The sequence below is a fragment of the Fringilla coelebs genome, assembly GCF_963513975.1.
Source record: "Fringilla coelebs genome assembly, chromosome: 7".
Lineage (NCBI taxonomy): Eukaryota > Metazoa > Chordata > Aves > Passeriformes > Fringillidae > Fringilla > Fringilla coelebs.
Window position 1 is genome coordinate 36,131,044 of NC_140035.1, and position 14,532 is coordinate 36,145,575.

At 45.6% G+C, this 14,532-nt stretch overlaps 1 protein-coding gene across 1 annotated transcript in view; it reads left to right on the plus strand.

Annotated features, from left to right (window-relative positions):
• COL6A3 (collagen type VI alpha 3 chain) overlaps positions 1-14,532 on the plus strand; it is a 57,556-nt gene that overhangs the window by 15,815 nt on the left and 27,209 nt on the right. Inside the window, exons 5-10 of the mRNA XM_084208863.1 lie at positions 2,657-3,259; positions 5,445-6,044; positions 7,314-7,880; positions 10,617-11,237; positions 12,361-12,960; positions 13,540-14,142. Coding sequence (XP_084064989.1) covers positions 2,657-3,259; positions 5,445-6,044; positions 7,314-7,880; positions 10,617-11,237; positions 12,361-12,960; positions 13,540-14,142 — 3,594 coding nt within the window. The remainder of the gene's footprint in view (positions 1-2,656; positions 3,260-5,444; positions 6,045-7,313; positions 7,881-10,616; positions 11,238-12,360; positions 12,961-13,539; positions 14,143-14,532) is intronic.

Consider the following 14,532-nt stretch of genomic DNA (forward strand, 5'->3'; position numbering starts at 1 on the left):
TGTGGAAGGTGCTACGTCAGCCTGTACAGTTACATCACATGCATGTGCTAAATGGGGAAGTAGATTATTTTCGAAGGATCTTTAGGGAATTTCCTTCCCCTGACACCCACGGAAATCAGTTTTGACTGGTTTGCTTGATTGACATCAACAACTTGGAAGGCTGCAGTGCAAAGCAGCTTGGGAGATGCTGCTGCCCAAAAGGGATGCCAAACCCTCTGAGGTGCCAAGTGCTCCTATGAAATGCTGAAGTCATCTCACTTCACTTTAGCTTGCCAGTTGTTCATCCTGGGCTGAAGGGGTGTTCCAAAGCGGCTTTCTGCTCCTTCACCCACTGGGGGAGCCTGGATGATGGCATTAGATGAGGTGCTTCACCAGACAGCTGACATGGCAATGAGGATGGAACTATGCAGGGCTGGCTTCAGCGCTGACACCCTCCAACATTCCCAACTTTGAGAGTCAAAGATATAATGCTTTGATCCCAAATCCTTTGAAATTCTTGGGAGGCTTGCCATCGGATTCACAGGGCTTTGGATTAAACCCGATGAGATGTGCACAGCCCTGCTCAAAGGCTTTTGCATTAATTGTGTCCATGCAAACCATGACCGTGGGTTGTTTCTTCCTGTGTGTTTTGGGTTTGATTCTTGCATTCCTCTGAGGGAAAAGTACTGCAGGATTTGACAGATGCAACAAGAATGAGAAGCGGAGGGAACTCTTCCTTCCCAGCCTCCCTCATCTTTCCAAAGCCCCTTTGATGTTTCCCCCAAAAGTCAAAAGTTTCCAGGCTCTCCACTTTTGGGTTTCTAGCTGCTGAGAAGCTAAGGATGTGCTTTGGACATTTCTCCTGGGTCACACAAAGCAGCAATGTCAGCCCTTGCTATCCATTTGGAAAGTTTCCTGTTTTCAGCCCTCTCCTCCTTGGAGTAACTGAGGAGGAAAAAAAAGCCTGGCTGGAGGGATGAATGCTGGAAATCATAGCTCTGGGAAAGGGATCATTTACACAAACTCTCATTGCTTTGTGTGTAGCTCTGTTCTGACAGCCTGGGCAGCCAACTGCAGACCACTGTCAGCTCACTTGAGGTTGTGGCTTGAGGAGGGCACCACCGCATTTGCTTTGTGCGTGTCCTCATCATTTTATGCCTGAGAGCACCATGGCAGGCAATTTTAAACTTCTATTTTTCACAATTGGTCCTTAATTCTACTATTTCTAGCACGACTCCATGAGAGGCATTTGCAAAGGTTCGGCAAGGCAGGCAGATCTTTCAGGATCTGGGGGCAGAGGGGCAGCTGAGTCACAGATGGCACCCCCAGCTCCAAGTCACTCCTTGGGGCAGCCCATTCTCATGGCACTCACCCCTAGTGAGAAACCTGACAGCACCCAGCCTTTGGGAGCACGGCTATCCATGGCCAGCTGGTGTCTGGCCAAGGAGGACTGCAGCCAAAGTTTTGTTCTTTGTTGAAATCCAGAGTAAACAGACTTCATGCAGAGCAGCCCTGATGGGCTGGGGGCTGCTCTTCTCCGTCCAGGCAGGGCAAGGCAGTGTTTGCTACTGCTTTCCCTGGGGGGTGTGAGATCCCCACGGGAGCAGGCTGTGTGCTGGGTGTGGCAGTAAGTCTGGGAGGTGATGGACCTGCCTCCTTGGATCCTGAACCCATCTCAGGAGCCCTTAGGTGGGTGGGTGATCTAAGGGTAACCCAAGTCCAGCATAAGACAATGATTCATAGTGCTCCAGCGTAACTTGGAAGCAGCACAGAGTTTCCTTTCTCACGTCAATGGCATGAAATCAGGGAGGTGATGATGTGAGAGGATTTGTCTAAAAGATGGTATTAAGGTTAGGCATCATGATAATCATGTATAATGCTGTTATCACAATCATTTTGGTCTTGTTAATATCTACCTTTTAAAAAAATATATTTACTGTATTAAATATCATGATGCTTTGGTTCCAATGCCCCAAAACAGGTTTTTTTTTCTCCCTGACTATCTTTCTTCAAACTTAGCCAGGGCACTGGAAAGCTAGTTGTGCCCTTTCTGTGTCCTGTGCCATCATCAATAATAAAGTTTCAGAAGTTACAAGCCAGGGAACCTGTTTGTTAAAGACACAGCCACTTGAACATGACTGGGCCAGCTGTGCCAAGAAAAAACATAACTTGTTTTTGTTACATAAGGAAAAAGATTTAGGATGCAAAGACCCAAAATCCAGGTATGTTGAGTAGGTGGAGACTGCTCTTTCCTTGTGTTATTGCTCTCAGGAACCTAATACTTCTCACACCAAACCACCACCATTCAGGTGGTTCTTCTGCAGATGGAAGGAGTGTCACCTGCTTATTTTATCTCATGTGCCCTCTGAGTGCTAAGATTTCTCTTTCCTACTTTCCATTTTTCCTTTGACATGTACACGTGTTTTAATATCCAAGTGTGTAAAAAATCACAGTTTTTGCAAGTCTCCTACTCTTTGGTGTTTTAGAAAGGGAAAACAGTCAGATTTACTATTAGTCCTCTGCTAGAGCCTAAAAAAAATAATTTAGACCTTTTCAAAGGCATTGAGAGTAACAGTTTTCCAAGTAAACAAGAGGTCCTGAACATTGCTGAGGTGTTGGCATGGAACTGATGCAGAGTGTTTTGAAGGCTAACATGATGTTCATGTGTTACTTGCAGTTATTGAAGTGAACAAGAAGGATATAGTCTTCCTGATAGATGGCTCAACTGCTTTGGGGGCCGCCCCCTTTAATGCAATTCGTGATTTCGTTGCCAAAATTGTCCAAAGGCTGGAGGTTGGACCCGACCTGATCCAAGTGGCGGTGGCACAGTATGCAGACACTGTGAAGCCAGAGTTTTATTTTAACACCCACCAGACCAGGAAGGATGTAATGGCCAATGTGAGGAAGATGAAGCTCATGGGTGGCACGACACTCAACACTGGCTCGGCACTGGACTTTGTGAGAAACAACTTCTTCACCAGTGCTGCCGGGTGCAGGGTGGAGGAAGGGGTGCTCCCCATGCTGGTGCTTATCACTGGGGGTAAGTCCAGGGATGCTGTTGACCAAGCTGCAGCAGAGCTGAAGAGGAACAGGATAGTGACCCTTGCCGTTGGGTCAAGAAACGCTGACCTGGCAGAGCTTCAAGAAATTGCTCATGAACGAGATTTCGTGTTCAACCCCAATGACTTCCGCCTCCAGTTCATGCAAGCCATCCTTCCTGAAGTGCTGTCACCTATCCGGACACTCTCTGGAGGACTGCTCGTGCCAGAGCCACCCTCAGGTAATTAAAGGCCTTTTTCTAATTAAGGGGGTGTGGTTTATAAGTTTGCCAATTTTTATTCTATGACCTGTACAGACAGTGGGGAAAACCATACCAAATGCATGTTCCAGCATGGTTAAATGTGAGTGCATGAACAGGTCAGTGAACTTGGTAGCGTGGTTGCTGTTACAGATTTATGGTTCCTTCCTGGAGAATTTTGTCCTGTTCTCATTTTGTCACCAACATTTAAAGGCCTGGATGATGTGGAAGATGTGCTTTACTTGTTAGGTACCCAAATTGTTCAGTGGAGGGTTTTGCTCTTGCTAGGGTCTGTGTAGCCTATGAATGGGACACTTGTGAGTGTTAAAGTCTCTTCCTCAGTTTGGGAATCATGCATAGTGGGTATTTGCTCAGGAAAGTAGAGGTTTCTTTGGAGTGTAAAGAACATAAGCCAGTTTGTTTGTGGAGATGTTCAGAGCTGACACTGCTGGACTGAAACTCACCCTTTAAAAACATATTTAGTTTTCTTATGATTTACTCAGCTCGAGCCCTAAGAGGCACGCAAGGATATTTCAGTGTTGATTTTCATTTAATCTGTTTGGAAGATGATCCAAAGCTCCACGAAGTAAGTGGACTCTTTTTACTTGTCCTTGCCATTGGAAGAAACCAACTGATAGGGTCGTGGCTTTTGAGGAAGTTCCCCCTGCATTTCAAGAGATGTTCTAGGTGCACAGAGATTTTATATCAAATTTCTCAGGATTTCTTCACAATAGAGATGCTTGAGGTGAAATCCATGTTGCACTAGGTCATATTTGAACCTTGTATTTCTGTCTCATGGCATATGAGCATTAGAAAACCAGGATTTCTTCCAGCTCCCATTAAGATCAATAGTGAGGTTCCCACTGGCTTAAGTAGCTGTTGAATTGTGTCCATCTTTTTTCTAGCTTCTCACGTAATTTAAAATTATAAACCACAGTGGAAAAGAGACAGAATGTTTGGAAAGAATCCTGAAAGAATTAAAGCATGTGTCTGATTTACATGAAAAGAAGACATTTTGAAATCAGTTTGCCAATACTTGTCCTTAATGAAGATGAATATCACAGGACCTATAATTTAATAAGCTTTGTTTCAGAGTGTTTCCAGCTAATACAGTTTTGCATGGCTATACACCACAGCTGATGTGCTTATTTTCAATGTAAATTAAAAATGTTCCTTTGTTTTCTCAGTCTTTAAAGGTCATTCATGCAGCTTCTCTATTTTTCCAGTCCTTTTTTTTGTGCTCACAGCTATTCACACACATAATAAGCAAGGGATCGTACCCTGCCCCTACAAATTATTATTGGTAGCAACAAAACTGATTTTGACACTGGGCAGTTGCATTTCAACTGGCTATTGTCTCACCTGGGCCTTGAATGGCACTTTTCTGGGAAAAATTTAAAATACAGAAAGTCAAGACAATCTGTAAAATCTGAGAGCAATCCCTCTATTCTGAAGAGCCCTTTATTTCCTTTTTGTTCTGAATAGCTCAGTATTTATATCTTTTATATACAGCACAGCAAGCTTACAGGGACAAGGCAAGCTAGAGAATGAATGAATCTAGCCAGAAATGCTTTAAAGAGAAATATACTGGGCAGAATTAGCAATGGGCATAAATAAATCCTTGAATAACTCATTTGGAGGAAGGGAAATGTTTTGGATGACATCAGTTCCCTGAGATTTTATTTGAAAGCTTGGCATTTTGGTCTGTGATCTGGACATGTTTAGAGCAAAAAAAGAGCACAGGGTGATGACCTCGTGGTGTCTTTGTGGTGTAGACTTACGTCCTGGAGCTCAGATGCTTGCAGATAGCCCAGGAAGGATTTAAGCTTAAAAAAAGGAACTAAGAGTGGCCAAAAGTGGGAAATTTCTCCCTGTTCAACTGCCCACAGTAAAGTGCAGAGCTCAAGAAGTCAGGTATCCTCAGGAAGCTGTTGAGCCTGACATTTAAAAGAGTTGCTGATCCTTCCCTGCCCAATTCAGTCATTTCTAGCAAGGTCCTTGTCACTTCTGTGCTGATCACACTCTTGCTCCTTTTTCTCTCACTCTCTCCACCCTAACACAGTCCACATGCGTGTACGGCGTACGCTGCATGCACACATGATAAACAAAAATTTTCCATTTTTCGTTTTGTGCCATGTCTCATGTTGTTTTCTGTGCTCTACTGCAGTTCAAGTAACCAAAAGGGATATCATCTTTCTTTTGGATGGATCACTCAACGTCGGAAATGCCAACTTCCCCTTTGTGCGGGACTTTGTGGCCACCCTAGTTAACTACCTTGATGTCGGCAGCGACAAAACGCGAGTGGGCTTAGTGCAATTTAGCGACACTCCCCAAACCGAGTTCTCCCTGTACTCCTACCAGACCAAATCTGACATAATCCAGCGCCTGGGGCAGCTGAGGCCCAAGGGGGGCTCGGTGCTCAACACCGGCTCCGCGCTGAACTTTGTGCTCTCGAGTCACTTCACGGAGGCCGGTGGGAGCAGGATAAATGAACAAGTGCCCCAGGTGCTGGTCCTGGTGGCAGCAGGGAGCTCTGCCGATCCCTTCCTCCAAGTTTCCAATGAATTAGCTCGGGCCGGAGTGCTGACATTTGCTGTTGGCCTTAGGAATGCTGATAAGGCAGAACTTGAACAGATTGCCTTTAATCCAAGAATGGTGTATTTTGTGGATGATTTCAGTGCCCTGGCAGCTTTACCCCAGGAGTTAAATAAGCCCATAACAACATATGTTAGTGGAGGTGTGGAAGAGGTTCCACTCGCCCCAACAGGTAATGGCTACCTTCCTGCATGCTGACTGCATGAAGTTGATCTTGTTTAAGTGAATTTCTTGTTTCCACTGTACGCCTTGACACGTGTCCAAGCCCTGAGTCATCAAAGTGGTTATGGCTGTGCTTAACCTGATGATCTTTAAGGTCCCTTCCAAACCAAACCATTCTATGATTCTATGATTACATGGCTTGACACCTGCAGCTCTTAATTTTGTTCAAGCCGTTGCTACCACACCTTAAAAGCACAGTTTTAAGTTTTTTGGTAGGTCAGGACCAAAGGAAGACCTGAGTGAGTCTGTGCCCACCAGTCACTGACTCTGATGTTCCTTTGCTGTTCCCATAATAGGGCCACAACCTGTAAATACGTCTTGTGCTCTAAATCAGGCAATGGGAGCATGAGATTTAGACCACAAGAAGTGGAGTGGAAAGGTTAAAATCATGCCAAAGAGCGCACAGGAGGAGAGGTCCAGCCAGGAACAGGTGGACAAATCCATCCCCAGAACCACTTGGTCAAAGGGATGTCATCAGGCTGTCACAGAGGCTGGATTTGACTCCAGAAATTCAAAGTTATCCTCCAATATTAAACCTAAAGGCTTTTGGCAAGTTTAACCCTTTTTAAACAGGTATTTTCTCACGAATTCCATTATTGTGGCTTTGTGCCCAGGAAGACCTAGGAACAACTGGGATGGGTCAGTATGGAAAGGAGACCATTAAGATCAATATGAAGGTACAAGAGGCTTGGGTTTGCCTTGGGCATTCAATGAGATCCAAAGGGCATCAAATTGAAACAGGTGAAAGGCTTTTATGGATTTAGATGCTCCTTGTGATGCAAGTGGGAGAAGATCCAGAAAATGCTTCGTGTACATGTGCATGAACTGTCTATTTGTTGTCTACTGAGCCTTTAAATAGGAAAAAAAGCCCAACCAACCCTCCGCTGCTGCTTTACTTTGTGTCTGTATTGTCAACATATTGCTAGAGCTTAAACATCACTGAACCAGCCAATTCATGATGTGATCTGTTGTGATACAATATATGATATTTCTGTCTGGTGCCTGAATTTATTGAGTCTTAGGATAGACATGTCCTTGCTTTCCCTTCTTCCTCAGATGCTGTATAGTTCTGCAGACTTTGAATACTTTGGTAAATGAGAATATTGAAAGATTGAAACCCAGATAACTTGCAGACAATTTTCTAGGATGGCATATGAGAAGAAAAATGCTTTCATTTCTTTTTTTCCCCCCTCTTTTTTCATTTGTGAATTTATTCTAGAAAGCAAGAAAGATGTTTTATTCCTGATTGATGGCTCAGCCAACCTCTTGGGCAGCTTTCCTGCCGTCCGGGACTTTGTACACAAAGTCATTTCTGACCTGAACGTGGGTTCCGACGCCACGCGAGTCGCCGTAGCTCAGTTCAGCGACACCATCCAAATTGAATTTGACTTTGCTGAGTACTCATCCAAGCAAGACATGCTTGTCAAAGTGAAGAGGATGAAGATTAAAACTGGGAAGCAGCTGAACATTGGAGCTGCACTTGATGAGGCTATAAGGAGGCTGTTTGTGAAGGAAGCTGGAAGCAGGATCGAAGAAGGGGTTCCTCAGTTTTTGGTCCTCCTTGTTGCTGGGAGATCGACTGATGATGTGGAGGAGCCCTCAGATGTTCTGAAGCATGCTGGAGTGGTAACCTTTGGTATCAAAGCCAAAAATGCTGACCCTGTAGAACTGGAAAGGATTGTTTACGCTCCTCAATTCCTTCTGAATGTCGAATCCCTCCAGCGGATTTCAGAGCTTCAGCCAAACATAGTCAACCTGCTGAGAACAGTCCAGCTTCAGCCAACAGGTACAGGGAGCCTCGGGGTTTCCAAGAGGCTGAAAGACATGACTTAACGTTCCCTGCTCAATTGGTAACTGGAGCATCTGGGTCTGGTGATGTTTAAAAGGATTGTGTAGAAACTGCTGTTGTACTTGGAGTTTCCTCTGCTCACAGTCTTATCCGGCAAAGCATTAAGTGCCAAACCAAATTTTGATGATAAGTGGGGGAAATGCCTTTGTTCAGCTGCAAGAGCTGCAGCTGGTGCTGTTTCCAGTGTGTAAAACATGGGACAAACCTGAAATAACAGGATGCTGTTGCCTCAGAGATGTTGCATTAATTGATGTGCAATGCTGGGCAAGGGCTAAAAGAAGAAAATACTGGCTTGTCTCAGTTTCTCTTTCCAATTTCCCTCTTTTGGAGGAGTGGATTCCAACACACTGGATTCACTCTTGCTCTGCTATCTCTTCCAGGATATGATGGCAGTTTCTACATTTTCTCCATACACATCAATAAATCAGATGCTCTCGACTCAGTTACCATGCAAGCTCAGTAGATGAGATGGATCAATTGAATAACTTTTAAAAGGTCTTCAAAAGAATTACATGGCCACAACAACAAATTCACACCACAGTACTGGAAATCATGCATGTCCAGCTGTGTGATTTCCTGAGGCAGCTCTAATTGGAGCATTAGCTTGTCTCCCAACAGGAGGTGGAAACAAGGAGAAGTGTAATGGCATACATCTCTTCTCTCCCTAAAGGGGCAGATGGACTTAGAATCATAGAAACATAAAAATGAAATAGGGTTGGAAGGAATCTCAGGGTGCCATCTGCTACACGCCCTTGTCCCCAGCAGGATCTTTTTGCCCAGAACTAGATGACATCGATCTAATCTCTTCTGCAAACCCTTTGGGGGAGACTTCCCAGAATCCATAGCCAGTCTGTGCTCTTGCCTTTATCAGACAACACTTTCCCTTCATGTCACACTTCTGTCTCCCTAGTCGTAGTTGAAGTCTTCTACACCTTCAACCTGAGGAGGACACAGATGTCAGCTTGCTCCACATTTTGTCCAGCAGCCTTTTCATCTACTTTAGGCCTGACATGTAGGTCTTGTCTTGGTCCTCGTGTACCAGCTGTGTACCCAGCTCATTCAATCCTTCCTTGAAGGTCTTGTAGGTTTTCTTCTACATTTTCACTCTTGCCTCCCCAACATCAGGCTGTTCCAAATGACCAGAGCGTGACAATAGCATTCCCTGGTCTCCTCTTACCCCATTCTTTCCATGAGGATTCATGACCCTTCCCATATTTGTGCAGCTTCTGTCTCAACCAAGACTTGGGCAATCAGTGCTCTTGAATTCCATCCTCCCTTTTAAAACCATTTCTGTCTTGTCCAGACCATGTGGAATTCCTTTGACCACCAAGGACTAATAATAATTGTGCTATGTGCTCAGGGACAGCAGCATCCACCCAGTATTCCTAGTATTCTTGGTTAAAAGACATCCATTCCATAGGAGCAGCCATATTTTTTTTTCTTCTTTATATTTTTTTATCTACTTATTTTATCTTATCTTTAGCTTCTTTTTCTTCTTTATTTTTTTCTTCTTTATCTGCCACACAGGGATTTTTAATAGGACTTTTCCATTGTTCTTGAACTTTAGAGGAAGTATATGAAACTGGGAAACACCAGGCAATGTCTGCTCCCTCATCCCATCTATGTTAATATTCCTCTCCTATGCAGGTTTCCAGCAATCCTCTTAACAAATAAATTTGATCTGAAGTCTGCATTAAGAATACAACTGCTCTTGTTAACTCTTTATATGGCTAAACATTCATAAGTAGATAATTAATATTTTCTTCAGAGGAGCAGATCATGCCCCTGCTTGTCCCACTCGACCTTGCTCTAAGCAAGCCAACAGTACTTTTTGGGATGTCATCCAGCAGTTGTTGTGTTTGAGAGGCAGTGATGTTTTCTGCTTGGCCAAGCCAAAGCTTTGTAATTCTGTTGGTCAATAGCATAACAGGCCAAAGTTCCCTGATCTTTGACACTTCATGGTCTTGATTTTGAGATTTTTTTGTTTGTTTCTTTGTGGTTTTTGTTTGATTTTTTTTTTTTTTTTGAGAAGAATAGTTTGGTCACAATTAGCAAGTTTTTTTCTGCCTGAAGATAGTAAAGAAAAAAAAAAACAGAGATCAGTATCTAGCATTTTAGAAGAGCATTTCAGCATTTTCAACTGGATGTCCTCTCCAGCAATTTCTTAATTTCTTTTCAGAAGTATTTATTTCTAAGTTCAGAAAAGCTTTTCTCTCCCTCTCTTCACCAACTCCCTGTGAGCACTCCCTGTATGCTATTTCATCCAGAAACTCATTGTTTTTGGGAACAAAAGATCCCAGGCTCCTGTTGCATCCAGCAAAGCCACGTGCCACCTTCCCATGCCCCTTGGGAGCTGTTGGCTTCTCCCAGCCTCAGGTAGGAGATGGCGCCCAGAAGTGCCTTGGCGCCCTATTTCCAGTGGGTCTATGATTCTATGACTTGGTGGGTAAGGCATGGAATGCACTGCACTCCAGTTTCCACCAGCTTCCACCCATCTGCCTCCTCATCAGGGATTGCATCCAGTGGCAAAGGAACTGAACCACCTTTCCTGACACCTCGCCTTCCCCTCCCCGAGCTTTGTTCTCCTTCGGTTCAATGGACGAGGAGAATATTAACCACTGCAAAAGAGAATCTCACTTCTCACCCCCCCTTCCCCTTACTTGTCTCAAACAGTAGTTGAGAGAGGTGAGAAGAAGGATGTGGTGTTTCTGATCGATGGCTCGGATGGTGTCAGAAGAGGTTTCCCTCTCCTGAAGATGTTTGTCCAAAGAGTTGTGGAGAGCCTGGACGTTGGCCGCGACAAGGTGCGCGTGGCTGTGGCGCAGTACAGCAACACCATACAGCCCGAATTCCTGCTGGACACCTACGAGGACAAAGCAGATCTCATCAGTGCCATCCAGCAGCTGAAGCTCATGGGAGGGTCTCCTCTGAACACGGGAGCAGCCCTCGACTATCTCATCAAGAACGTGTTCACGGTGTCGAGCGGCAGCAGGATAGCGGAGGGCGTCCCGCAGTTCCTGATCCTGCTGACTGCTGACCGGTCCCAGGACGATGTCAGGAGGCCCTCAGTGGTCTTGAAGACGAGCGGCACGGTGCCCTTTGGCATTGGGATTGGAAATGCTGACCTCACAGAGCTGCAGACCATTTCCTTCCTCCCAGATTTTGCTATCTCTGTGCCTGACTTCAGCCAGCTGGACTCGGTGCAGCAGGTCGTCTCCAACAGAGTAATCCGGCTGACCAAGCAAGAGATAGAATCTCTGGCCCCCGACCTGGTTTTCACATCACCCAGCCCAGGTGAGAAGATGTTTGTGTCTGCACCGAGAGCCAGTGGCAAAATATGATGTTTAGTAACATCATGGCTGCAACACAAACTGAGAAAAGCAAAGATGGTCACAGCTAAGACTCCAAGTCTGTCGTGGTCTCCCTGTTGGTGCACTCAGGGTTGGCAGGAGCTCTGCAGTTAAACTGAGCCACCTTTAAGCCCAGCCCCTCGAGGTGGTCCATGCTGCATTCACATGGAAGACCCATAAAGTGAATGTTATCGCCTTAATCTTAAGTGGATGGATTTTAAGTCCATGCTGTTCCTTCTGGAATGGAAATTGTGTCATTTAGATGCTACAGGGACACCTTCAGACCACTATAAATCAAGGTCAGCTTTCTGTTAAATGTAAGACATGCTGATTTTTCATACTTTTGCCTCCCTCATTCACTGGGGACAGGAAAATTAGAGGCAGGCATCAGGAGAAGGATCAGATCTTACATTTCTGGTCTCCCTTGGAGTGAAATCCAGCCAGCATATGCCTGGGATGAAGAGTATCCACCCTGGAGACGTCCCTTAGAAATTCACTGTCCTACTCTGTTCATTCCCTTCTAAACCAGACCACTTTCTTCCATCCCCATTTATCAGTGTGATATTCTGCCATAATTCAGGCTCTGAATTACCTGAATTACCACTGCAGAAAACACTTTATTAGAAATCAAAAAATCATCCTGGAAAGGCAGAAGCTGAGAGAATAATAGGATAGAACCTTTCCTAGAGGGCAAAGCCAAAGAAAGAGGGGTGGTTCTGAATGTAAACCAACCCGGCCTAAGTAAGGACTACCACCAGGCTATGTTTTCTTGGGCGGAGATCTCACAAGGAATTACTGTTCCAGGTGTCCCTTTGCTCCCTCTTGCTTCCTTTGCTCTGGAATTTGCTGTTCTTGCACCCCCTGGGATGTGCCTAGCAGACTGGTCGTGTCTCTGGGTTGAACCCAGAGCTTCCTGCTGGGGGTCCCAGGAGTTATCCGAGGCAGGGAGACAAGGACTACCATCCCCATGGCCAGAGGCATGGGTCAGTGGCCTACATGATGAGCTTAGCTGCTCTCCATAAGCAGCTGCTGGTGCTTCTTCCTGACCAATTCCTTCTCTCCTGCAGCGGGCGTGAAGAGGGACGTCGTGTTCCTGGTTGACGGCTCCCGCTACGCTGCCCAGGAGTTCTACCTCGTCCGCGACCTCATCGGGAGGATCGTCAACAACCTGGACGTGGGCATCGACACCACCAGGATCTCAGTGGTGCAGTTCAGCGAGCACCCCCACGTGGAGTTCCTGCTCAACACCCACTCCACCAAGGACGAGGTGCAGAACGCCGTCAGGCAGCTGCGGTCCAAAGGCGGCCAGCTGGTCAACGTGGGGGAGGCCCTGGAGTTTGTGGCCAAGACCATCTTCACCCGGCCCTCCGGGAGCCGCATAGAGGAGGGTGTCCCGCAGTTCCTGGTCATCCTCTCCTCCCGCAAGTCCGACGACGACTTTGAGTACCCATCCCTCCAAGTCAAGCAAGTGGGGGTGGCGCCTATGATGATAGCAAAGAACGTGGATACTGAAGAGATGATACAGATTTCCCTTAGTCCTGAATATATATTCCAAGTCTCCAGCTTCCAGGAGCTGCCCAGCCTCGAGCAGAAGCTGCTGACTCCAATTGAAACCCTGACTGTGGACCAAATCAGGCGGCTGCTGGGAGATGTGCAGCCACCCATAGGTAAGGCACTGGCTCTCTCTGGGCTGCTACTCGCACAAATGTTGCCCAAAAGACCTTCTCTTTAAGTCAAGATTTTCCTTAGTTAAAACCAAAGTTGTAGGACATGTACAATTTTAGAAGGAAAGCTTTAGACAGATGGCAATTCTACCGAAGTACCTAAATACATTACAACCTGCGATTTTCAAGTCAAGTGCTTTAAACATGGCACCTATTTGGGTCAATTTCAATTCAAATACACAATGTATACTCTTTCCTATTCCCACTTAGTAGCTCTCTAGGAAACAGGCATAAATCAGAGCAAAATAAAGCTGGAAACATTGACAAATCCAGAGAAGAGTATTAATGAATGAAACAGATAAGGCTGTGAGTAATGCATGCTTCAAATTCTAGGCAGACACACATTCCCACTTGCACACGGGCCCTTTTGGAGAGGCTCCCTGAAGCACCGTGGCTACAGTTGGCCAAAATATGCCACGTGCTTCTACCTCCCCCGACAGCAGATCACATAGAAATCCTCCAGCAAAGCTTAAGCAAAGCCTTGGAAGGCCAATAATTTCCTCTCTTCTTGTTTCCCCACAGAGGTTTCTGGAGATGAAAAGGACATAGTCTTCCTCATTGACAGCTCTGACAGTGTTCGGCCGGATGGGCTCGCTCATATCCGGGATTTCATCAGCAGAATTGTCCAGCAGCTGGAAGTGGGGCCAAACAAAGTGCGGATCGGGGTGGTGCAGTTCAGCAATGGTGTCTTCCCCGAGTTCTACTTGAAGACCCACAAGTCCAAAAATGCTGTCCTAGAAGCCATCCGCCGTTTGAGGCTTAGAGGTGGGTCCCCCCTGAATGCTGGCAAAGCCCTGGACTTCGTGGTGAAGAACTACTTCATCAAGTCTGCGGGGAGCAGGATAGAAGATGGAGTGCCCCAGCACCTGGTGGTCATCCTTGGAGACCGGTCCCAGGATGATGTGGACAGACCTGCCAGAGTGATCACTTCCACAAACATCAAACCTCTGGGTGTTGGAGCCAGGAATGTGGACAGGGACCAGCTGCAGGTCATTACCAATGATCCTGGGCGCGTGCTTGTGGTACAGGACTTCACTGGACTCTCAACCTTAGAAAAGAGGGTGCAGAACATTCTAGATGAGCTCCCGATACCTACAACAGACTCACCTGGACCATCCCTACCTGGTAAGGCTGCTATTCATCCTGGAGACTTTTCTGAAAAGAGTATAGATGGTATCTGTAAAAAGTGAAAATTATTCCGTAACAACACCTTTTGATTCTCAAACCTTTAGTTGCATCGATTAAAAGAACTCTTTGAGGTTGTTGAGTTAGGAAAGAATATAATCAAATCTGATAGGAGATGAGGCTGACTATCAGAAGTAATGCTGTATGAAGTGTTTTACAAAAATTTTCTTATATGGATGTAAAATCCTGCCAAGGGTTAAGGAAATTAAAATGGTAGAATGAAGAGAGAAATTTCATTAGCAAAATGCTACTTCACAAAGCCCTGAGCGGCTTAAATGTTAGAGATGCTGCAAACAATTACTAACAACGGTAGTTTCTTTGTAATCTTTT